A 26187-nucleotide genomic window follows, 5' to 3' on the forward strand; every position below is an offset into this window, starting at 1 on the left:
AATTATTTATTGTGATATAGTTTGTATTGTAGTAATGTCCAGAGGCCTTAACCACGATTAGGGCATAAGTGTGTCAGTCTCTAAACTAGGCAAGATTAAGGGACCAATGGAAGTGAAATGAACAAAATGAAAGACTTGTGTTTGTTGGAAGTGCAGTCTTCTCATCGTTTTTTCTGATGTTTCAGCTGGTTGCTTCTGTTTTAAATGGTAAACAAACAGTATAGAGAATGAATTAATGGGGAAAAAAAAAAAAAAAGAATGTGAAAGATCAAAGGAGAGACTGTAAGATGTTAAGGGGGAAAAGGTGGGAGGGAAAGAGCAACACTCAAATTATTATGAATTTCAAGTTATCTTATTTCTCATTGTCTAGCACAGTTTTAATTGGGTACAGTAAATGGCATATTGAACCGATGCTTATTTCTTTACTTAGCAAATTATGAAGGATCGGTGGATGAATGTTGGCCACGAAGAAGAAGAGTTAAAGCCATATACTGAGCCTGAACCAGACTTCAATGACACCAAGAGAATAGGTAAGACTTCATCAAGGATGTTATGCATGGCTTACATAGGCAATTTTATCTTGTAAGTCAAGCTAAATTCTTATACAGAATTTCAGATACAAGCTCATCATACAAGTAATATGTTTTCTTTTTATTTAAATGAGAAACTTTATTATAACGCCTTCCTTATAGCTAGTCTTGTGACTGAGCTGACATGAATTTATATGCTCAGGAAAGAACAAATAAGATTACAGAATTCAAAAGGCAAAAGCAAACAGGCTTTTTTATGAGGGCAACAATTTTTTATCTGCCATGGTCAGAGAAAGATACTTTGGCACTATAGCTGTCATGGTTTCTATTTGCCAGTGCTTTATTTGTTGAATTACATTTAATAATGTTGAGATTTTTCAAGAAGCAGAAAAAAAAAAACAAACAAGGAGTTGTAACTTTTTTGATTTTGCACAGCAAAGATGCTCAATGATTTGAATTTTAGTTACCTTTTACGTCATAAGTTTGTTGATTTACTGTTTGTTTATTTTTAATGTTCTTAAAACTGAAATGTAATACCAAATGCATAATTCTGCTAATGTCCCTAACTCTCTTTCTAGACATTATGGTCACTATGGGTTTTTCAAGAGAAGAAATCCATGAATCTTTAGTAAATCAAAAGTACGATGAAGTCATGGCTACTTATTTGCTTCTGGGTAGAAAACCACCTGAAGTAAGCGCTTGCATTTTGCATCTTAGCCTTAAAATATGTCTGGTTTGAATATTCTGATTGTCAATTATTTCATCAACTATTGTGGAAAAATATATATAAAAATAGTAATTTGGAATTGGTAACTTCAGTAATTTGTTTACCTTGTTTTTAATATCCTCTTGGATATCTAGTTAGTTCCCATCTGAAGGAATAGTCTGAACATAGTATCTTGGCATTTGCTTTTAAACATGTTGAACTGCTTTTTAAGGAAGTTAGCTGTTAATCTGGAGTGGTGTGACTTTTAAGTGCTGAGCCTTCCTGTTATGTCATAGTTTACAGTTAAAATCTGAAATAGTTAAGAATATGACTAAATCACTTATTTTTCTAAGTTGTGTCATCCTTTTTTCTCAGAAATGTACTCATCCTTTCTCACTTATATATATATATATATATATATATATATATATATCAACAGTATATAATTTCATTATAGCAATTAATACATAAGCGATAGAAAATCATTTGGCTTTTTGGAACTAGAGGTATCTGCAGATCTTTTTGGACCACAGGTATTTTCAAGGAATCCAAGCTGAGACCAAGGGTTTCTTTTTTTTGAAGGATTTTTCTTTCTGCTGCTTCATTGACCTTCCTTCATTTCTAAGATAGTGTAGTTCTGATATGAGTACGTTTTTCCCACAACATCTGTGAACCGGAATTCCCTTGTGATAGCAGAGCATGGGGAGAATAGGTCTAAAATGATTTTAACTTTAACTGCGTGGAAGAAGAGATTTCTTTTCCACTGCTCTTACAATTTATACTTCTTAGGTATCATCAAACCAGCACCTGAGTTATGTACCTTATAAAGACATTTCAAAGGCTATAAAGAATCCCTGGATCGATAATACTGGCTTTTTTAGACGCTGTGACTCAGTCCTACAAATTCTCTTTGAACTTATTAAAAAAAAAAGTGGGGGGGGAGGGCAGGGAGAGCAATACTTTGGCTTAAGTTTTGAAGCAACACAACTTTTGCTACTGTCAAGATTCTTCTAATTATTTATTTAGACCATTTATTAACTTAGCTTTAGATACGTTTTCTAAAATACACAAAACACTGAAGTGATAAAATTCATCTTGAAGAAAGCTGAACTCCAAATACAATTTTAAATTTAAAAGATAGCATTTTTGATTGGAACTCTTCAACTTATTATGCTGTAAAAGTACTGGTAATGATGAATTCTGTTTATGCTTTGAAAAAATGTTTTTGTCGTAGTTTGAAGGAGGTGATTCCCTCTCCAGCAGCAACTTGGGTCAAAGGTCTCGTCCCAGCAGTGACCTCAACAACAGTTCTGTGCAGTCTCCTGCTCACTTGAAGGTCCAACGGAGCATATCGACTAATCAGAAACAACGGCGGTTCAGTGATCATGGTGGGGATGACATTCCAACAAGTAAAGTAACATACACAATTTAAGTCTGAATGTGCAGTGTTTTGTGAACCTGGCAGGTCCACCACTCTGTGCATTTGTTGTCTTCTTGTCATGCTCCGCTGTGATGCTTTTATCTGTATGAACGTTTCTATGGTAAATCTAGATCAATGTAATTTATGGATTTATTTTTTTTGGATTTGTTATTTGGTTGACTCACTAAATAAGAGTTTGAGGATGTTTCCTGTTTAGTAGGTAGTGGCAAAATACTGATCTGAACCAACTCAAACTTGAAAACCACTATGTTTAGCAGTACATTTGGAGTTTGTTTGTTACTCAAGACAACAATTTGACCAAGTGTTCAGGAAGCATTTTCAGATGAAAGTGGTTACATCAAAAGTGAGTGCATTATATATAAAACATTAAATGAAAATTTTCTTTCTCATAGAGAGAACTGTCAGATACTAGAAACATTTTAAAATTGTTTGGCCCTTCTTTTTGCCTAATTTATATTGTTCTAATTTTTCCAGTATTTTCCCTCTGCGTTAGTGTGGCATTTAAAAAAAAAAAAAAAAAAAAAAAAGTAAAATAACCAATATTGTGGAAGAGATCATCAGCTGATGTGAAAGTACTAATGCAAAATCAATTTCCTCTGATTTCTCTTTAAAAATGATACTGCAGGAATTGCATTGGTTTAAGGTTGAGAATTAAAACTATTCTAAGTTTTACATACTGATATGAAATGTGAACTAATTCTGAACTGCACATCAGTAATGTAGAGAGTGGATAAAAAGAACTTAGACTGTCAAAGCTCAGTCTAATAGGTTGGCATATGTTCTGAGTTTACAGTCACGGTTGTTCAGATAGGGGATTATATTTAGACTGAATCCAAAAAAAAAAAAAAAAAACAACTATTTTGGGCAAGAGATTATTTTTAGGTATTATTAATATTGTTTTTCTTTGGCAGTTGGTCCATCAATTCCTCCTGCTGTGTCATACACAAAAAGGGCTCAGGCAAACAGTGTGGAAAGTGAACAGAAAGAAGACTGGGACAAAGATGTGTCACGCAAACTTAGCAGCACTACAGTGGGATCCAAAGGAGAGATGGCTGCAAGTCCACTTGTGGGTCCAGAAAGAAAGAAATCAACCACGGTTCCCAGTGTGAGTGTGTGCACGTTTGGTTTGTTGTGTTTATTTTTCTCTATTTAAACAGAATCTGCAGCATAATGTTACTATAGACATAATGGTTACTGAATAAGCTACTAAGCCTATTTCTGGTAACTTCTGGCAGACAGAAGTAGGCTACAGTGAATGTGTCTTAAAATAAACCTTTCCCTTCCCCCCTGCAACTTTTTGTAATGCTAACATAACAGTAAGCATGAGAACGTCTGGATTTGGGTAAAATGAAGGTCTGTCAAGACAAACTGTGAATATTTAGGAAAATAATGTAAGATCAGAGCCAATATTGAGTGTCCTTGGTTTCTAATGCTTGTGTTATCCACAAGGAAGGGACTTTCTGAATTGGAGATTTCATCTGAATGATCTTTTCTAATAATATGCCTGTTTGTCTTTGTGAAACCACTTTATTTTGGACTTCAGAAATGAGATGAGGTGAGGGGGAACAAAGCATTTGTTCCCTTATTTGTGTGCCTGCTGATGTCATAGAATCATAGAATATCCCAAAATAGAAGGGACCCAGAAGGATCATCACATGCAACGTCTGGCTCCACGCAGGACTACATTAAACCAAATATATGAGAGCGTTGTCCAAACGCTTCTTGAACTCCAGCAGGCTCGGTGCCGCTTTTCTCGGGAGTCTGTCCCAGTGCCCGACCACCCTCTGGGTGCAGACCCTTTCCCTAACCCCCAGCCTGACCCTCCCCTGTCCCAGCTCCATGCCGTTCCCTCGGGTCCTGTCGCTGTCCCCAGAGAGCAGAGCTCAGCGCCTGCCCTTCCACTCCCCTCGTGAGGGCCTTGAGGCCTCCTCTCAGCCTGCTCTGCTCTGGGCTGAGCAAACCCAGGGACATCAGCTGCTCCTCGTACATCTTCCCCTCCTGACCCTTCACCATCTTTGTAGCCGTCCTTTGGACATGGTCTAATAGTTTTATGTCCTCCTTATCTATTGTGGCACCCAAAACTGCACACAGTACTTGTGGTGAGGCTGCACCAGTGCAGAGCTGAGCAGGACAATCCCTGCCCCTGACCGACCAGCAATGCTGTGTCTGATGCACCCCACGGTACACCTGGCCCTTTTGGCTGCCAGGGCACACTGCTCGCTCATATTCAACTTGCTGTCAACCAGAACCCCTAGATTCCTTTTGGTGCGGCTGCTCTGATGTCTTGTTCTTTTCTTTATACTTTTGTTAGGAAATGATCAATTTGCTAATTCAGAAGTTATCGTATCGTGTGTTGTTTCATAAACCACTGTCATATAGTTGCCTTAGACATCTTTGTTCTAAGTAGGAGAGTCTCTCTCTCCTAATGTGAAAGCATTTACTTTGTCTTTTGGAAGTTCATACATAGTATTATAAGTGTTTGGAACGCAAATGATGAAATGCTGCATAGGAGCAGGTATTCGTGATCAAAAAAAAAAAAAAAGGATGCACGGGCTATAATGTTAAGTAAGATTGAAGTACAGCTTTTGCTATTTAAGACAAGTTCTACTAAATACAAAAGTTTTGGCCACCTTTTAGTACAGTAGGCAGGAAGCAGGAATTCTCATTACCTTTGGGATTGTACTTGCTGTCTTCTATCTTGGATATTCTGTGAAGATCATACGCATTTCTACTAGGATTCTCTTTAAACAAAACAAATACTGAAGTTCATTTGACATCCTGCAGGCTTTGTATTCAGTGCATCCAGAGATGCTTTAAGTATTTTTTTACAAATTTTTACCATTTTTTTCCTGCACAGAGCCTTTGACATAAAGGCTGCATAGATTGCGTGCAGAAATTTTGCATCTTCTAAGTTTAGATTTCATATCTGAACTTTCCCAAAACTATATTGCCCCAAAGCTTATTAGTCATGTTTGTTACAACTTGGTATGTCAAAAGCATTTCTCTCCTTTGTGAGATCTGGTTAAATAGAATATCTTTGCTATGAAGATTGAGAAATTGATTTTCTTACAAATACTGAAATTTATATTAGTATAATTTACATCTATTACTATTTTGAGGGCTTTGTGCTAAGCTTTGTGATGGGCAAGATTAAGGAATAAAGATGTTTGATTTTGCAACAGTAGTTACGGTTGAGCAGCTTACACAGAAAGAAGTTATTTTATTCTTTGAAAAATGCTTAAAGTTAACATATAGTTATTATAACATGGAAAATCTGTACTCTTTTGTGTGCAGCTTTGAGGGTAGTATAGTGTAGGGAAGGCAAGCTTTCTCAACATATTTATCACCTTCAGTCATATTAACAGTCATATTAGTCTATGATTCTAGTCTGACTTCAATTTCAAAAATATTTATTGTCTTTGTTAATTTTCCTTATGAAATGGCTTTGAAACAGTTTATTCAAGAATCTCTGTGGGAAGATACTAAAGCAGAAAAGCTGTTGATGAGGGTGTCATAAATCCACAATAGATCTTGCAGTTTTTGATGTTCTATCAAAACTAGTGTATTTTGGAATCACGCGAGTCTTCAGCAGCTATTTTGTGATTAACAGGAGGAGGAGGAGAATGTTTGCAGGTATTTTATGAAATACACACGAACTAAAATTAGTAGTGGAGGGAGAGAAGGTCCCATCATTGTTCATTACTACAAGACATTTACCACATCTTATGTAAATTCTTACAGTAAAATTCCTCTGTGTTCTGCATGATAATTTCAGGGTTGACTGACATAGATTAATATTATTTTATTTTTTCTCTTGAAAACCCTTTTGACAGAGTAACAACAAACCATAAGAGTAGAGCTCTAGTTAGCAACTTAATTTGCACAGGAAAGCCTTGAAAAGAGCCAGGTGCATGTGTTCTCAAGGATTTCAGTTAGTTGCTTCAGCTCTTGATCGCAGAGTGAAATAATTCAGCAGTGCAGGATGTGGGAATTGGATAGTAATACTCAGAGAAACTTAGTTGTGTTGACATTTGTTTCACTATGCTTTCTCTTAGTGTTCTTTCAATGGCATAGTAAGGAGGTGGTGAATGAGGTATGGGGTGGGGAGGAATACCTGTTGATGCAACTGATTTGTGTTGACAGATTAGTACATTTGAAAGCATTAGAGGTGGCTGAAATTCTGTTTTAATTTCGGAGGCTCAGGTTTGTTGTTTTTTTTTTTTTTTTTTTTTTTTTTAACATAATACGTAGTAGAAGACAACAAAGTAATTTAATTTTGGTCTTAATTTTCTTCTAGAACAATGTATTTTCTGGCAGTGGAATGACAAGAAGGAACACTTATGTTTGTGAACGTTCTTCAGATCGCTATTCTGCAATACAGAATGGGAAGGACAACAGGTATTCCTCAACTTTTCTTGCATTGTTAATTGGGATATGCAGACTAAGGCATAGAAGTAGGTTATATAATAAATCAACACAAGTGTGAAGCATGGTGTAAAATACAAAGTTTACTGTGTGTTTTCATCTTTGCTTCCACCACAGCTTCTAGATTTGTGATGAAATTTAAAATTGTAAGTGTAGATCTGCCTTTGTCTTGGTTTTTTTTGGATCCTCTTTCAGTTCCCCATTTAATTGCTCAAAAAGTGCTTTTTTTTTTTTTGTAAAAAAAAAAAAAAGACTGCAGTGCTTTCCACTGTGTTTTTGTTTTTGTTTTGTTTTGTTGTTGTTGTTGTTGTTGTTTTTCTTTTCATCAGTGGAATGAATATACTCAGTTCTTTTTGAAAAATGAGGAAGAATTTTTGTTTCAGTTGTTTGGTGTAGCTGAACATCTTGTGCCATCATCAGAATAGTCTGAATCTGAAACCTTTACTTGTTTGCTACAGATATGGTTTAGCTTTGGGACTGTTGTTGCTAATACATTATTAATGCAACTTCACTTATGTTTATGGAGGCAAAGCTGTAGTTTGGCTGAAGTCATTTGACTTTGTTTTTAAAAATTCATAACAGAAGAGTTCTGCTACTTTCATCCTTTCCTTGCCACTTAGGCAAAGCAGAAATAAAAATACTGATGGAAGGAACTGTTATTGTGAAAGGTTCAGCTCAGTTTAGCAGTGGCTGGGGGAAAGAGCTGATGCAGAAGGTGAATATTTTGCTTGAAGCAGAGTAGCCTGTTCTGTTCTCTGTGGAAGGCAGCTGCAGGTGCTGCTCTGTGAGACTTGGGAAGAGCCTTTCTGTGCCTGAGGGATTCTGCAGCCCCAGGGGGCAATGCAGCTTTCTTTATGGGGATTTAAACTAGCATACTGAGATCTTGTTTCAGTCAGACCAGTAAGCTCCCGAGTGAGCTTTTACAGCTTTTTAAAATTTTATTTCACTTACAATACTTATTTAACGGTAGGTTTGGGGGTTTGGGGGTTTTAGTTATCATTTGTCTGTAGGGTTTTCATCTCTTGGAAGATAGCCAGCACAGCAGCCCTGGTACTGATCACCAGAGGGTTTTGCAAATTCCAGTGCTGTCGTTGTCAGAGGCGTTTTCGTGGCATATTGATATTCTCCAAGGTATTGAAGATGTCTTTCAGAAATAATACATTTTTGTGTTGCTTGAGAAGTGTAGTACCAAACATTATGGTACGCATAATTCCAAATGCATAGCTTTCCAGAGTGTGTTACCATGACAGAAAGCAAAGTGATAAAAAAATATGGACATGAGGCTAACAGTGTCTTAATTGCTCCATACAAATGTAATGCCTTTGTTTAATGGCTAAAGACATTTTGGCTAAAGACACTTTCGAATACTTACTCAGAGTTAAAGGGAACAACTTTCTCTCCTGAGAATATTTTAACCACTTGCAGAAAATGCAAAATTTGGAACTTTTTGGTAAACAAGTTGGGGTGGGGGGGTGCATAATTCAGAATTGCTTTCATGGCTGCTGGGTGGTTGCTGCAGGTTGCTGTGAGTTGATTTCTTCCATAGGTCACCTTTTCCTTAATGCGCCATGCAGAAGTCCAGAGGAAAAGTAAACTTGGAAGTGACTGTGTTTTTAAAGAACCAAGTGACAATGTGACAGCAATTCCAAGTAAAACATGCTTTGAGTTTTAGGTTTTTGAGTTTTAACTGAAAATAAGGTATTCACTTGGCAAAAGAGATTCCATTTAAGCCTTTTATGATATTTTTTCAGCATTTTTTGACTATTTCCATGTAGCTGGCATAGTCTTTCTTCATCACTTCAAATAACACGTGTGTAAAGCTTTAATTGCAGGAGGAATGAAAAGGCCCAATTTAACATACACAGTAGCTTGATTTACACTTTCTTGTGTACAATACTGATGAACATTTAATGGTTTACTCACAATTCCGTATTCTTTACTACAGCTGAAGGAGGCAGCTTAGTCACGCTGTCTTATGATTACTTAAACAGCACTTGCTATGTTTTAAATGAAAAAAATGACTAATCACTTTCCATAGGGTTTTACTCTAACTATTCTTTTCCCCTTTCGTTTATCTGGCCCTCCTGCCTTGCTGCTGTGATAAAAGTCTAACAGAAATGTCTGCAAGTAGCACATCTTCTGCAGGCTCTGCAGTAGCTTCGGCTGTATCAACACGGCCTCGACATCAAAAGTCTATGTCTGCCTCTGGTCATCCTATAAAAGTTACACTGCCAACCATCAAAGATGGCACTGAAGCTTACCGGCCAAGGTAACAGATTGTTATTTCTTTAATGCTTAAAAAATTGTGTTCCTCAGTTCATTATATACTCCCAATATGTTTGTAATCAATTTAAACCTGCCTTGTTGCATTCTGTTTTGAAACAGTAGGTTTCTTAAGTAATATGGTGTGTTACAGATGATTTAAAACTGATTTTGATCATCACACTGTTTGTGTACATTTAAAGAAGTTCCTTGACTGCCTCCCTCTGGAAGCTCCTGGAAAACTTTTCTAGTTTTAAATTTAGCTAATTTGGACAGGACCATACAACATAGACCACTGTAAATTCATATGAAATACTGAAATGTTAACCATTTGGTTTTGGAGATTACTAAGCTTATTTCTATCTGAAAGCACCATAATGTAGCTGCTCTTGCTATTAACTGCCCAAATAGCTTTAAAAATTTATTTGTGCCAGCTGGTTACTTCTTCAGAAATATTGAAGTTTTTGGAATGCTTGTATGTTAAAGGTTTTGATTAACATGTTTTTCAGGAAGAGGGCTGGGAAATAGTTTCAAATCTCACTAAAGACTTTAACCTTTCTCCTTTGTCCTATTACTTGTGTGTACTTTTCTAATTGCTCTTAATACATGAGATAGGTGGATTCTACACTGAAAATCTCTCTTGATTTTTTTTCCAAGCATGAATCTTAACAATCAATAGTGGGTTCAGTTTTGAAAAAAGGGGAAAAAATCGAGAGCAGGTTTTTTTTTCTATCTCTGAGAAATGGTTGTCATGTAGGAGGGTTTCTAGCATAGTCTTTCTCTTTATTTATGCTTCTGTTTTCCCAGCAGTGCAACTCAAAGAGTGCCTGCTGCTTCCCCGTCTGCTCATAGTATTAGCACTACTACTCCAGACCGAACCCGCTTTCCTCGGGGGAGTTCAAGTCGAAGCACTTTCCATGGTGAGCAGCTAAGGGAGCGGCGTAATGCCACTTACAATGGACCACCTGCCTCACCATCACATGAAACCGGTGCTTTTGCACATGCTAGAAGAGGGACATCAACTGGTATAATAAGCAAGATAACTTCCAAGTTTGTTCGCAGGTTAGTACCTCGATTTCTAAGAAAAAAAAGTGCCCAGCCTATAACTAGGGACATATTTGCAAAGTCATTGAGAATTTCCAGTTTAACAGTCTGAATTAAATGTAAATTTAGTCAGAATACTGCTTGTTTTGTGTTCCTTCCAGAACCTGCCTTGTACTTCTGTGTCTACAGTTACCATTCATGTTTGACCAGCTATTCTCCTGTTCCTTTATATTAAAAGAGCAAGAGAATGCTTCTCAAATGTTTTTTTTTCTTCATGTTTTATAGATAAAAGATGCTACTTTTAAGTTAAAATGAAATGAACTTAAATACTGAAAGCAGTGACTTAAAAATGAGTCATTAATGTTAATGATACTTTACTTTTTAATGATTAACTAGTGAGTCTGGGTGCAGTTTGCTGCAAGGGCTGTATTTGCAATGAATTTATTGCTGTGCTTAGAGGGATTTAGTGTTTACAAATTATTTCAGGGAATTACATTTCTGTGAATAAATGAGAAGCTTAGAAGTGGGCAGAAATCTGGATATCTGGAAATACCAATATTTCAGTATCATGCAGCCTCTCATATCATGTTATTGTGATGCAATAAGAAGTCTTCGAAACTAAGTTCAGGATTCTGAAAGAAGAAAAAGGACACATGCAGTGGAGGCTCCTGGAACCACATTCATTCCAGTGATGATGCTGACAGTAATAATAATGTGAGGAGAGGTGCTGGGGAAGATTTCTAAATACACTGTTTGATTTCAAGTGACTGTTCACTTAGCAGTCATAATAGCTTTCCCAAAAGAAGATTTAATTTTCAGTTTTCCTGTGACAGCAATTTACCTATAATTCTTAAGCCTATTCATGGATGTGTCCTTACTGCTCTGCTGTCAGTTTTGCAACAGAATTGTGTTTTGGAAGCATCTGTTTTCTTTGCAGAATCATACTGCTATGTACTGAATTCTCTAGTTTGTGCATAAAAGAAGGATAAATTCAAAGCTAGTTTAAGCTTGTAGTTGCAAATCCATACGTACAAGAACATGAATTGCTTAAGGTGATGTTACACAGGGAAAAAAAGAAGAGCAAAAGCTAGGAATGCAGAGATGTTCCTTGTAAAAGTAACTTAACCTGGTCTGCAGAAATCATGTCAATTACGTCTGAAGTAATACCTCCTATGATGACGCTTCCCCTCCCCCCCCCCAAAAAAAAAAAAAAAAAAAAAGATAAAAACAGTATGTGAATAATTTTCTTGTTTCAGAAACCTGAAGATACAGAACTATGATTCTCCACTGTTGGTATCTCCAGCACTCACATAGTTGCTGGGAGAGGGTCTGTTCTATGAAAGATGCAGTAAAGTTACTTAACTGCGTTATCAGTTGTAGATTTCCAAATATGAAGAAAGGTATTTTCTGATAAGTAACTCATCAGTTTCATGAGCAGAGGCTGGTTTTTATGTTAGACTTCATTGCTTTCTTGTGAAGAATAATATCTTAATTTTTTTTTTGAAGAGGGATGGAAGGATTAACACAGTCATTACGTTAAACTGCAACATTGCAATATTATTGTAAACTGCATATTTAAAATTAGCATAAAATTAGCATATGATAAATTGTGTTTTTTGATTGAAACAATCTGTTCTATAGAACTCTATGCAATTTACTGGTGTGCTACTGCTAAAAATGTCAAATGACAAATATGTTTGCTTATAGTGAAGGCCTCAGTATTCTGCTTTGTTTTTAAATTTGCTGTTTGAGACTTACAATGTCTGGGATTACATACATGGAGGTTTTGTTCTTTCAGTTGGCATCACGTAACTTGCATGCCTTTAACATCTGTACTGTTTAGGAAATAATGATTTAAAGCATATTTTGATTAGAAAGTGTCATGAAATATTTTTTTTACTTTATTTTTTGACAAATGTAAATGTGTTTTCTGGTAAGTATGTAAAATAAATGCATAATGGGGATGTTTAATGGATATTGAAAATATTTTGTATCAGTGTTTTATAACAAATGATACTTCTCTGATGTTAGTTCCTAAGGTATTTGTTTTGAAGGTATTAAATTAATAAGCTAATTATAATTGTGTTCTCAAAATGTTTGCACTGCAGCATTAGGAGCGTACCTAGGTTGCTTGTACAGCCTGTGAATGTTTTTCAAGCTGCTCCAGACTAAAAAGGCACAATACAAAGTAGTTCCTTTATAAAGTACAACCTGTAATTCAACAAGATGGAAAAGATATGTTTAACTTACAGCTCACCAGTAATCCTACTGAAATCAGTATAACAGCTGATGTGCTTAAAGTTGAGCAGATGTTGAAGTAACCTTTCTGAACTGGGCCCCAAACATTTGGTCTTGCAAACTCTTAGGCATGCCTTATCTTTAATGATGTGAGTCTATTTAAGCGTGGGCATGCACCTAAGTGCTTTCGGGACTGAAAAGCCTGGCTCAAAAGGGTACAGAGCGGAGCCCCCCTGGACCACCCTGGCTGACTGCTGTTCGTGCTTGCTGGACTTACGTGTGGCAATTGCTCTGTCTGCAGTAGGTTGAGAACAACATGTTAATTTTACCACAAGTTTAAAAAAAAAAAGGAAAATTAAAATCTTAACTATTATGTGTCAGAGCTGAAAGAGGTGAAGGTATCATAAAGGGAAATTAAAATTACAGATGTGAAAAAATACTATTAAACAGTATTAGGTTTGACATTATTATGCTGATTTTTTTTTTTTTTTGTTCAGTAGCTATTTAACATTGTACTAGATGTAGGTTATTCTTAACTTTTTATTTTTCACCTTTATCATTGAATCTCAACCTTAACTTTGTTTTGAGGGATCCAAGTGAAGGCGAAGCCAGTGGCAGAACTGACACCTCAAGGTGAGGAGCCACTATTAATACTTCGCTCCTAGATCTTTTGCATCAAGCTTTAAGTGATTTCTTAAAGATTTTAAATCAGGATGTAAAATAGAATAGAACTCAAGTAATCTGCATTTTAAAAATGTTATGGATTGGGGTGGGAGGGGTTTTGGTGAGGGCCTTTACCCATCATTCTTGCTTTTTTGCAAAGTACGTTAATATTAAACCTAATTTAAGTATATTCTTTTGAATAATAATGCCCCCTGTAAGAGTAAACTAATTATTTAGGCACTTAAAATCATGCTTTGGCTTATAAATATTTCATGGTGTTTACTTCTGGTTTCAGTAGAAAACATAGTATAATTTGTGTGTGTGTTTGTATATATGTGTATATTAAATTTTTACTGTAGTTACATATTTTGTTTATTACTAAAGCTGCTGGTTGCCAGAAGTAAAGATCCTACAGTGCCTGAGAAATGAATGCCACTTTGCACTGAGAAACTAAGTGACATTCAGACAAAAAAGGGTGGTGATTGCTAAACATTGAATTTGTATGGCAACTGCCTAACACAAATCTGTAGGTGATTCCTTCATATGCTCATTTTCCAATATATCTGCTCCTTTGCCATCTTTCAGCATTTTATTCTGCATTTTTGGTGTGCTTAGCATAGTGCGTAACCTTTTTCTTTTTATGCTATCTGAAGAACAGGCATTGCAGTTCGCATTCTAAACTGGTCAAGTACGCAAAGTCGTTGACTTAATTTTCAAAACAGAGCCAGTAAATGTTTATTTAAAAAAATAAAAGCAGATTGTTAATGGGATACATTATTTAATGCACAGCATGTTTTACCTACATTAAAGTCTACTAGCTGTATAGTCTTGAAATAGAAAGGGAAAAGAGATCAATCAAATGTTGAAATGAAATTAAGTGTGAAGTTGCTTTCAGTTCTTGCTTTCATTCTCTAGCTTCCTCTACTTTTTCTCATCCTACATTGTCTGTTTTGGGCTAAAAATTGTTTGAGATCCTATCCCTATCATGCTCTATCCCATAGTGTTGATGTGGTTCTCAGGGGTTCACGATGAAAGTTAAATTAAAAATGTTTATTTTGGCTCCTCTCTGAATAGCAACAGCTTATAGACAAAATGAGAGCAGCACCTTTCCCCCCTCACTTTTCCCAGTGATGGATGGGGAGGTATCAGGCATCTGAAATACCTGGGACAAGAACAGAAATAGTTGGCTGTAGAATAACTTGAAACTCTAAAATAATTAGTGCTGTTTCTCAAAATACTTTTTACAATGGTAAGGAAGTGTTATTGCAAGAACACTTACTGGGAGTTACGTACTTGGAATTTTGTCCAAGTCATTTTATCAGCTAAAAAACTGTCTACAAGCCACTGTTCCTTCTGCGGGGGTGAAAAAAAAAAAAAAAAAAGCTGTTGGCTGGGTTTCTCAGTCGGTGACAAGCAAAGTGTGTTTGTGGTGAAGCACAAAATTCTGCTTCATCAGTTGAAATAAAGCACATCATGATAAGGTTTCTGAACCAGAGAGAGGTCAAAAATAGACAAATGAGAAAAGGGGGAAGAGTGAAAAAAGGTGAGGGGAAATTAAGTGAAGACTTGTGAATTGCAGGGTGGGGTTATTTCCTCTGCTGCTTTTACAGTATGATTTATGCCTCGGGATTGTGTCCCTCAACTTCAGTTTTGTTGGTGTATGGCATGCTGCAGATCATGAAATCAGCAGAACTTCAGTCATGCTTTACATAGATTCCACTTTCTTTGGAGCAGTATGGAGTAATGTTTGTCTGCAGTTATCATTACATATGTTGTCATCAGAATGCTTTAGAGCAGGGGTTTCCAAACTCGTGTGTGTGCCATTTGCTCGCGTGCCACCACTGGTAGCTGAACCAGTGCTGGCAGCAGCTCCCAGTGCTGTGCCAAATTGCACTTGAGTGCAGGAGATGGTGCACAACTCTTCCAATAGTACCCATTTAATGCTTTGGATTAGCTTGCATGTGACTAGTGTAGTGGTGTGTCAGTTGCAGTTTAGAAACCCCTGTTCAAGAACTGTTTTTCTCTTCTTTCTCTTGGTTGTACTGCTTTCACTTTTGACTGTTCTATATGTCACTTCTTCCAGGAGTGTTTCTGGAGAGCCAAAAGACAGGGAAAAGGAGGATAGCAAAGATTCGAAGCCACGTTCCTTGCGGTTCACGTGGAGTATGAAGACCACTAGTTCTATGGACCCGAACGATATGATGAGAGAGATTCGGAAAGTGTTAGATGCTAATAACTGTGATTATGAACAAAAAGAGAGGTTCTTGCTCTTCTGCGTTCATGGTGATGCACGACAAGATAGCCTTGTTCAGTGGGAGATGGAGGTCTGCAAACTGCCAAGATTGTCACTCAATGGAGTTCGTTTCAAGAGAATATCTGGGACTTCTATTGCATTTAAGAACATTGCATCCAAGATAGCAAACGAGCTTAAGCTGTAAAGAGAAACTAAATTTTCTGGGATCAGGGAAGATTCATACATGATCTACACTTTGAATGTACTGGTTACACCTAATGTGATTGGCCTGTGAAACTCCCCATGTAGAAATTGCCCTTATTGCAATAAGGTTATACATAGTTATTCAGAATTGTAAAGTTAAATCCAGTATGACCTATATTAAAAAACTGTAGCTGAAGAAGTTATGTTCACATGTACAGGTAAGTATATAGAGCATTCTGTTCATTTTATGTTCATAGAGTTGTATAATAAAAAGATGACTGCTTAAATTCAGATCTTGTATAGTTGTCTAGATTTCTGCACAGAAATGTATGTTTGATGCTTTGAGTTGGAAAAGTTCTTCTCTATCATTTACATTTTTGGTGGTTTTATAAGTCTTACCTTTATCATGCGTTTGTTTTTTTAAAAAGAAAACAACAAAAAAAGAAAACAAAAAAACAAACTTGTGTCCTGAGTCAAATGCACAAAAATAGTTTTCACAACTGTAGCATGACCATTTTTAATTATTTAAAGATTGTTCGTGATTTGAACCAAAAGTCGATGAATAAATCGGCTTTTGTTCTACACAAGACTGTTCCTGCTTATCTTTGGCTCTTATCCTTGTTATTGGACAGTGTTTAGTTGAAATACAAACGTTTACAGTGTTGGCACTTACAGTTTAAAAACTTTGGTTTGCCTTGGGCCAGCTCAGAGCTCTGGGGGAACAGAAACCAGGCGTAAGTGATGTTCTGTCTGCAAATTACAGTGCTTACTCCCATGGCCCATTAACAAATGTAGCACCAAAATGCAGAACCGTAATAATTTCATTTGAATATCATGGTGTAAAATATCACTTGTTTGCTGCCTTCAGAATACTATAAATTCCATTTTATGGAAGTATATTAATATTGGGACTGTTTAATAGCACAAGATAATCTGAAATGTTGACCAATTGTATAAGTTAATAATACCACCTCAGGAATTAGCTTGGCTTTTGGAATATGTGCCCCCAAAGAGTACATGCAATTCCACATAATATTTTACAGCTAAACATACATTGTTTATAATGATAAATTGTTGATTTATGCTTTTGTGGTTGTACAGTTTGTTCCCATGTAACCTGTTTGTGTTTAATATTTTACCAGATTTCTTGTATTTATTCCACATCATTATGCCTGTAATGTGCAGCTTTGTAATTAGGCATTTGCCTACAGAAAAGAGAAAAAAAAAAAAACACATTTTTTTCCTTCATAATTAACGATTATAAACTATGTAAAACCACTAGTACTGGTACATTTTAATACTTGTTATTTTGTACTGAATTAACCATAGAGGTTGGTTGTGCAATGTTATTTAATGTCGTAATTACTGTAATATCAACATATGGGCCCCATCTGCACACTCTTGTGAAGAATAGAAAGTTCATTAAGAAATTGTCACTTTAAAAAATAAAAATTAAAAAAAAACTGTGGTAAACTCTGTAACCCTAAGTTAGAAGGCTGTAAGTGTAGTAAGTGTGCCATTCAGTAATGGCTTCTTGACCGAGATGGACTTTACATACTGTACTGTGATGTAGCTTTCCTCTGTAACAGTTATGTTCTGAAATGGACGTGTATTGTTGCCTTAGAAAAAGGGTGATGTTTGGAAAGAAAGAACTGTAGCCCCCTTTTTTTATTTTATCTGATGTTCATTGAAACAAAATCCAATGCAAGTCATCTTGATTCACTGGTGCACTCTATTAAAACTTACTTGAACAGTTCTCATACTAAAGTACTTGGTGTTGGCCCTTTATAAAAGTGCAATATTTACTACAGTTAGCCAGTGTAGTCTAAAGGTTTCTGATTGCAGGTGCGCATTATGTCTGCGAGCGTTTTAGTGTGAAGACTGCCTACCCTCCATGGTATTAGTGCCTGACGTGATGGAGGAGGTGAGCCCGAGCCTCAGGGCTTCCTACCGAGCTCAGACTTCCTACCCTCCATGGTAATTCAGGATTAGCATTGCCTCAGTTCTGTGCTTCTGCAGTCTCCTGAAAATGTCAGTGGCTTACTGCTGCTTAGAAAGGGATGTCTGGGAGCCTTTCCAGAAATTCATCAGAAGTCGGTCTCAGGAAGGGTTTATGTATCTGCTCAGTTGACCCGCAAATGTCCATTTATCCTTGAAAATACACCACTAGGGTATAACCATGAAATGAATCAGAGATCATGCCTGGACTTAGTAATGAAACAAAACCCTCTGCCTTTTCAGAAGGTTCAGTGGAAAAAAAATGTAGGTCATACTCTGAGACGGTAGATTAAGTGCTTACGACAGCTTCCTGCTTTGCAGGCTGTGTTTTCACCAGGCTGACTTGGCCCCAGATTGTTACTGGCGTTCATCGCTTCATGTAACAGGAGATGGATTGATGTTCCTTACAATACAGGTAGCACTTCAAGAGGACAGGGATTACAGATCTTAGTTCTGCTCTCCCGTGAAACGCTTACAGCATCCCACTGCCAATTTAATATTTCTGTATGGAAAGGGACAGTTTTGCAAATAGTGTTATAGCCAGTAACTGCCAGCAGCATGAAATTGTGCTGATTCCCAAATCCCGTTAAATACCATCTTTTTTTTTTGTGCCTTGTTGGAAGTTACTACTTTGGTCGTGAGCGAAGTTATGTTCTCTACAGCATTTTGTCATGAAATGCCTCAGCAAGGGCACAATCTGAGTGCAGAAGTTGTGGCTGTGCTGCACCCAGACGCGTCATTCAGCTTGTCCTGTTACTGGCAGGAATGAGATGCAAAGGTCCAAGGAAGAGAATTATCAGAACTGCTGGTTTTATTGGCAAGCAGCGTGTACTTAAGTGTGGAAATCAGTAAGGCACTGCATATTGTGTCCTCAGTGCCTGATTTTTGAGCCCCTCAACAGCTGCTTTGTTAAGTAGCTACTACACGAGTTACTCTTTGGGTGTGGGAGGGGGGCTAAGACCACCGGGATCTGAAATGTAGCTTGACTTTCCTGGGAGAGAGGATCAGTGTGGCATTTTATCAGCGTGGCTTTGACTTGAGAAATCTGGAAGTTAAATGCCACCTTGTTCTGCAGATCTAGGAGGGTGTTGCGAGTAGATACTGCACACACAACTTTCATTTACTGGCAATTTATTAATATTTTATGGTAAATCACAAGATTAGATTACACTTAATCATTAGTCAATTTAACACAATGATTCAACATAAGTAACAATTGGAAGAGTAACTTAGTTAAAGATGGGAGAATGGCAAGGTTCACATGAGACTTACTGGAGTGTATTGGGGGGGGTTCAAAATTTGATTACACACTTTCGGCTTCCCTCACATTCTGGTGAATTCCTCACCCCTCTTCCTCTGTGTTTGTAAGCAGATGATCCTGATCCTCACGAAATATACCCTGAGAGGCATCCCAGCTCAGGGGGAGACCGAGGGTCACAGCCTACTGTGATCCCTGGAGAGCTCAAGGGGCTCTTTGCTTAGCACCACTATTTATAGGACCGCAAGACGATTGCTGGTCAGTACTTTTCCGCCCTGGCCATGGTTCAGATAAGGCAATTTTGCTGTTTTCCTCCAACTGCGCCATTCCCCTACCTTCCAGAATGTACGGTTCTGGTACTTCCCAGACCCCTGGCTGCAAAGGGAGATCGGGGAGCCCCTGTTTGTACTCACCTGTTATGGCTGTTGCCCACTGGTGATAGAAGGGGGATGTGGTATCAGTTAATCTTGGACCACAGCCGAGCTGGGGTAAGAGCCACTCCACCACAGAGGGGATAGGGATCTCTCAGCTCCTCAGATGTCTTTGATTGTACTTGTGTTTTGGGGGGCAGGTTTGGCTTGGGGGGAGTATGGGGATTTGAGCAGTTAGACTACAGTGTGGTTCCACTCTTCTGTTTTGGGGTTGCTTTTTTGCTTGCTTTCTTGATGTAAGGCATGCAGATACTTTCAAACTGCATATGTCCTTTTTCATGCAGCCCAGTTGAAAACATCAAAATTTCTGCAGGTCCATAAAAGGACTCCTGCTTCTGTGGACAAAAAATAATGCTTGAGAACTAAGTGCCGTCAGTAACGCCACCTAGTTACAATGAAACCCTAGGAGCTGTTGGATAGGAGACTGGATACCCAGTGGCCTACACCCAAGAGGTGCCTTGGAGCTCCTAATCTTGGAGAACATGATGTTGGGTTTCCTCTGCTGCCAAGCAACCTGAGACAGCAGACCCTCATTGAGAGGTGATCATTCTCTGAGTTTTTGATGCCTGAATTCAGGATAATGAAACAAACACGTTGGGTGCAGATGTGTGGAAGGGCCTTCCCCTCTTGAGAAAGTAGGTGATCTTTTGCTATCTTTGCTCATTAACAGGTCTATGAATAATAATAGATGCAAACACTTTTAAAATCCCCAGAAATATAATCAATGCTTTTTTAATTTGTTTGTTTTTCCCTGGAGAATATTCAAGGTAGCTTGAGGTTAGCAAGACGACAGATCCCGTTCAACAGCTGCTTCTGGGTTTTTGATATTTTATTTCTCAGCGCTGGCACTTCAGCATCAAACCTTACTTCATCCATCAGGATGCCCAGAAGCACATTAAACGCGAAAGTGCTGCATCAAAGCATGCGGTAGCCAAGTTTCAGGCTCTCTGCCACCTGAAAGCTGTTGAAGCTGGCACTCGGGAGGGAAGCTGCGGTGCCACTGTGCCTCACTGCCCGCAGCGCCGGGGCTGTCCGGGCACACACACAACCCCAGCACCTGGCTGCAGGCCCGGCGGGGAGCGAGGTGGCCTCAACGGGCCCTGGTGGCACCGACACGGGGCCGGGGCCGGGTCCTGGGCCGGGTCCCGCCCCGGGAGGGGCAGCGGCCGCCTCGGGCCACACCTGCGCGGCGGCGGCGGCAGCACCATGACGGTGGGGGCGCGGGGCCGCTTCTCCCGGCGGGGGCCCGGCGATGACCGGGTCCGCATCCTGAGCGGCCCGGAGGAGGACGAGGAGCCGGCGGGGGTGGCAGCGGGGCCCCCGCGGGACCCGGAGCGGGACCCGGAGCGGGACGCGGAGCTGGCCGGGGCGGGCGGCAGGACGGTGCGCTTCGCCCTCCTGCCCGACGCCTACCAGCCGCTGCGGCCGCCGGCCCCCGCGGGGAAGCGGCCCTACAGCAAGCGGCTGAAGAAGTACGGCAAGGTGAGGGCGGTCTGGGGAGCCTGGGGGCCGGGGGAGGGCAAATCCAAGCCAAAAACACGCGAGGTGTTGCCGTCTCCCGGCCGCCGTTTGGTCGGGGTTGTTGCTGCCTTCCTGCGTGGAAGGGCGGCCGGCGGCCCCGCAGCCTCCGCTCCGCAGGCTGTGGTTAGGAAAGGGCTGATCAGAAGAGCTTGTTTTGATTATTAATTTGGTTATTTTCCCTTGTTCGTGTTACTTGAATACTTCTACGTCTTGTGCAGTTGTAGCAGCAAATAGTTTCAGTGTGCGCAGGAAGGTCCTGTCCCGGTGTCTGGGATCATTTCCCACCTGAGGGAGCGCAGATGTCTGTCTGACAACAGGCTTTCTGCCCCATTCTTAAAAAAAAACACGTGATTTTGTTAAAGATATGCTTGTGAAGTGTGGCATCCAAAGCACTCCAGTCAGCTTGGCAAAGTTACTTAGCTCTGAATCTCCTCAGACTTTACAGACGGCAGCATAGTAGCGAGCTGCTCTGCAAGTATTTCAGCTTCACGGAGCGGGGACGGATGGGAACCGCTTACTTCAGCCTCTGGTGATGGATTTGCTGCTCCACGTTTGGCTTCCCAGTTGCAGGAAGCACGCTTCGAGAAGCAGCCTTAGCTCAGGAGGGCTCACAGCACGCGCCTGGTTCCCGCAGAGGGGCTTTGGGAGCGTGCGGCCGTGCTGCGGTGCTCTGGTGTGAAGGAGCTGGTAAAAGTGCTCAGGGCACACGGCAGCTCTGGGGTGCTGCCTCTGTACTGCCCAGGCTCCAGCTTTGCCGGGAGGGTTTGCAGGGCTTGGCTTTGCCAGGAAAGAACAAGTTGTGTAAGCACGGGTGAGGCCGGGGTAAGTCAGTTGTGTGCAGTGCGGGAAGGAGGAAAGGAGCCTGCGGTGCGACACAGCAGGGCAGGGGCGGGTGGAGACGGGAACGGCCCCACGTCTCCTCCTCCAGTCCCCTCCATTTTGCTGTCTTGACTCCCAGTAAGTTTCCAGAGGTGCAAATACAATGGCATTTGGCATTGCGGAAGGCTTTCCTGTGTCAGTGCCGTTGTACAAGCTTCAAGAAATCTTGGGGACATAACAGATACTGAGTGGATTTCACTGATTTCATGATGTGTGAAAATAATCCCCCATTGCAGCGTTTTTCAGGTTACAAGAGGCAATTCTGATCTAGTCCCAGGCAACCACAAAGTGGAACTGACTAACAGTTAGATTGGATTTCTCCCCAAACTGACTCACCTTGTATTAATTCCCCAGTCATGAGTAAAAACCATTGAAAGTGAAACTTAAATTAATCAGGTTTATAGTTTTAATAATCCGTTGCAAGTTTTCTCTCAGGCACACACGACTTTTTAAACACAGAGGTGAAGGTGGGTCAAAACATTCTTGTTTTGGCACATTGTTTGTAACTTAAAGCACACAAAGTTACTCAGGGCATGTGTTTGTGGGACACACGTACTAGGTAGGAACTTAAACTTTTTATATTCCTGAATAGAAATCCACATAAAAGCCTTACTTCCTGTGGAGGCTGCATCCGCTCCGCTCTGTGGGTGTGTATTTATATGTAAAAATAGATGGTAAAACATTGCTCCATGCTGAAGCCCTCATCAGCTGTGAGAGAAGTCTATTTTGGGGTTGGGGACACTGTGTGAAGGAGGCTGTTGCAACAATTTTATGGCAAGCTATTTTCCATTACCTGTCCTTTTTTTCCCCCCCTGTTCCCACACCTCTCCCTGCAGAACGTCGGCAAAGCCCTGCAGAAAGGATGTCGCTACTTGGTGGTCGGCTTGCAAGGACTGGCAGCAGCCTACTCCGCTCCCTTCGGGGTGGCCGTGCAGGTGGCATCGCTCGTCCGCTAGAGCACAGGGTGAGCACGAGCCTTTTCCAGAAGACTGCGGCTGTTTTGGCTTTTTTAGGATTAAATCATCATCTAAGACTGTATCTGAGAAACCTCTTGGACATGCACAGCCCTGACCCCCTCCTGCAACCCAATTCCCTGGACCCGGTGCTCTTTCCTGCAAAAATCTCCAGCGCTTTTCAACCTTTAAAATTGGATGGGGTCAAAGAAATGCAAGGACATGGAAGTAATTGTGGACTAACTGAGCTGAAGAGTGGTGACAGACATGCACTAGTTGTCTAAAGTTACGTGTGAAAAGGAGCCGAGGATGGATGGAAAAGCAGGTAGATGAGGGACAGAGAAGTGAAGGGAAGTAGAGGATGAGGGTGGTGGTTGGGGGGTGCATGAGAGTTGAGTCTGACAGGGGGAGCTGAGTTGAATCTCAACATGAGAGTTGAGTCTGACAGTCAAAGCTGTGGAGGAAACAGGTAAGGAAGGATCAGTAAGAGGTAGCCTTTGGCTTCTTGTGTCTTTTTCTGAGATGGTTAAAATTGAGTATATGTAAAGATATACATGGATATAAATGGGCTGTGATCTGAGACATGGTGAGCTTTGCTGCATCACTGTTGTTCATCTCAAACACTGGCAATCATGAGCCCTTAAGTCTTAGCACTGCTGTAAAAATCCAGAAAGGAAACAAGGTGTGTTTGTCTTCTGATTTTGGGGCATTAGAGGTTCACTGTGATTAATATGTTAAAACTTCCCTCTGCTGCTGTGAAATACACATAGTGTTTTTTTAGACATGGTTTATATCTAATGTACCTGACTCTAGAAACTGAGGCTTTAAGAACACCCAGCTCTGTCGTGTTCATTGGGAGGGGAAAAAAAAAATAAATCACAAGCTGCATCTGAAAAAACTACACGTGCCGTTTAGGGCAGCGTGTTTTGTATAAGAGTGGGGCCAAGTAACCTGCTGGCTCCGTTTCCATATGTGGAAGTTGTAGCCAGAGGATGTCAGCGCTGGATGGAACAGCTTCCATGTCACACCCCGAGGGATATAAATCTCCTGTTGATGATACAGGAACAAGTATTTTTAAGGGCCTTCAAGATTCTGTGAATTGTTGTTGTGTTTTTTTTTTTTTTTTTTGTTTGTTTGTTTGTTTGTTTGTTTTTAATTCCCTCCCACATCAGTCTTTCATGGTAGCAGTAAATGATTTCCCCGCTAGCACTTTCTCTGTATTATAGATCTTTGTAGTCTTGATAGTGTTTTTGTAATCAAGGAATTGAGATGTAACAAATGCTGCTCGGTTGATTTCTTTGCCTTTTCTGAATGGAGGGGAACTGCATGTCTTAGCACACTGGACTGTATTTCTTTTAAATGTAGCAAATGGAATGGATTTGGAAAAGAAGGATGGAAAAGTATTTTTTAGTGCTCTTTTCTAACTGGACTGTAAATAAAAGTATGTGATCCTTGTGCTGTGATTAACTAGGCTCATAAGCGTGCACACAAGCGAGGAGCTTCTCAGCCGTGGCCCAAGCAGAGAGGGGAAGCTGCCGTGTAAACTTCCCTGCATTGTTCTGCTTGTGGCCTCAGCCCTCTCCTAGGGGGACAGGGCTGGAGTCCAGGCTATGAGGAAACAAACGCTCAGGAAAGACAAGGTATAGAAAGCTGACTGCAGAGGACAGTGGTGGCTTCTAGTTGCAACTTTCTTGAGCTTCCCTGTGTGGGCAGACCTGTGCCTTTGATCTGCCCCACCAGTGCGCCAGAGGGTATGGATAACTGCTCCATATTCTGCAGTGGGAACAGAGCGGTCCTAAAACCCACAGGTCACAACAGTCAGCATGTTTGGGGATTAATTTTGAACTTTGTTATACCACTATATGTTTTGTAGTGGTCTTTAAAAAAAATATAACTGATTCATATTTTATGAATAAAGCAATGTTGGAGGGATCACAGAATGCTTTGAGTTGTAAGGAGCCTTAAAGATCCCATAATTCCAACCCCCTGCCATGGGCAGGGACACCTCCCACTAGACCAAGTTGCTCAGAGGCCCATCCAGCCTGGCCTTGAGCAACTCCAGGGATGGGGCATCCACAGCTTCTCTGAACAACCTGTTCCAGCACCTTACCCCCCTCTGAATACAGATTTTCACCCTAATATCTCTCCAGCCTGACAAGGTCGCTCTGGATGCCATCCTTTCGCTCCAGTATCCAGCTTGGTGTCATCAGCAAACTTGCTGAGAGTGCACTTGATCCCACTGTCTGTGACATTACTAAAGATACTAAACAGCGTCAGTCCCAGTACGGACCCCTGAGGAACACCACTCATCACTGGGCTCCACCTGAACACTGAGCTGTTGTCTGCAACTCTCTGGATGCACCCATACATCCAGGATGCATCTCCATTTTCTTTGTGAAGTGCATGCCCACCTATTCGTCCACATGTCATCACAGAATCATAGAATGACAGAATGGCTTGGGGTGGAAGGGACCTTAAAGATCATCTAGTTCCACCCCCCCTGCCATGGGCATGGATACTTCCTACTAGACTGGGCTGCCCAAAGCCCCTTCCAGCCTGGCCTTGAACACCTGCAGGGATGGGGCATCCACAGCTTCTCTGGGCAGCCTGTGCCAGTGCCTCACCACCCTCTGAACAGAGATTTTCTTCCTAGTACCTAATCTAAATCTACACTCTCAGTTTAAAGCCATTCACCCTTGTCTTATCCCTATGCTCCCTGGCATGAGTCCCTCCCCAGCTTTTCTGCAGGCCCCCTTCAGATACTGGAACGCTGTTATAGGGTCTCCCTGGAGCCTTCTTCAGGCTGAGCAGCCCCAACTCAGCTTGTCTTCATAGGAGAGGTGCTCCAGCACTTTGTGGCCCTCCTCTGGACTCACTCCAACAGGTCCCTGTCCTTGTGCTGGAGGCCCCAGAGCTGAGCGCAGTGCTCCATGTGTCCTCTACACAGAAAGAACCCCCCCTCACTGCCCCATGCAGGATCCAACCCATTCAGGGCAGGGACTTTCCACAAAGGTAAACATGAACTTTAGCTCGTAAATTGCTCAGCACAGAGCTTACCACTGACTTTTTTTCTGCTGACATATGGCCTCTGCTCACATGGTGCAACTTTAAGGGAATAGTTTTGTTGCCATCCATGCAGGCCCAGAATGATAGGTAAAAGTAGTGAGCCTGAGGAAAGGAAAACTTGGTGCATATTGGTGAGCCACCTGCAGAACACTGTCTCTAAAATAGACCAAAAACGAAGAAAGAGAATCACAGGATTAGAGAATCATTAAGGTTGGAAAAGCCCTCCAAGGTCATCTGGTCCAATAATCCCCTTACCACAAATGTCACCCACCAAACCATGTCTCTAAGCACCACGTCCAACCTTTCCTTGAACACCCCCAGGGATGGTGACTCCA

General features: G+C 40.4%; 2 protein-coding genes across 7 annotated transcripts in view; both read left to right on the forward strand.

Moving 5' to 3' along the window:
* MARK1 (microtubule affinity regulating kinase 1) overlaps positions 1-17513 on the forward strand; it is a 56940-nt gene extending 39427 nt beyond the window's left edge. Inside the window, exons 10-18 of one of the 6 annotated variants that reach the window (XM_084516184.1) lie at positions 431-530; positions 1109-1221; positions 2471-2645; positions 3589-3782; positions 6975-7075; positions 9210-9371; positions 10172-10426; positions 13235-13279; positions 15393-17513. In XM_084516184.1, the coding sequence (XP_084372310.1) occupies positions 431-530; positions 1109-1221; positions 2471-2645; positions 3589-3782; positions 6975-7075; positions 9210-9371; positions 10172-10426; positions 13235-13279; positions 15393-15747 (1500 nt within the window). In that variant the 3' untranslated portion in view covers positions 15748-17513. The remainder of the gene's footprint in view (positions 1-430; positions 531-1108; positions 1222-2470; positions 2646-3588; positions 3783-6974; positions 7076-9209; positions 9372-10171; positions 10427-13234; positions 13280-15392) is intronic. The other 5 variants (XM_084516185.1, XM_084516186.1, XM_084516187.1 and 2 more) reach the window with 5 other exon arrangements.
* A 3111-nt stretch (positions 17514-20624) lies between these two features.
* LOC311433351 (required for drug-induced death protein 1) lies at positions 20625-24259 on the forward strand. The gene is made up of 2 exons (XM_084512386.1): positions 20625-20915; positions 22670-24259. Exons 1-2 carry the CDS (start codon positions 20640-20642, stop codon positions 22787-22789), a joined length of 396 nt encoding a protein of 131 aa, XP_084368512.1. The 5' UTR covers positions 20625-20639; the 3' UTR covers positions 22790-24259.
* Positions 24260-26187: the final 1928 nt, after the last annotated feature.

Source organism: Aythya ferina, assembly GCF_964211825.1.
Source record: "Aythya ferina genome assembly, chromosome: 3".
In the NCBI taxonomy this organism is placed as follows: domain Eukaryota; kingdom Metazoa; phylum Chordata; class Aves; order Anseriformes; family Anatidae; genus Aythya; species Aythya ferina.

Coding starts and splice junctions, on each gene's coding strand:
- LOC311433351 (XM_084512386.1), top strand. CDS start 20,640: ATGACGGTGGGGGCGCGGGGCCGCTTCTCCCGGCGGGGGCCCGGCGAT. Junction 20,916..22,669: donor GGCTGAAGAAGTACGGCAAG/GTGAGGGCGGTC, acceptor CTCTCCCTGCAG/AACGTCGGCAAAGCCCTGCA.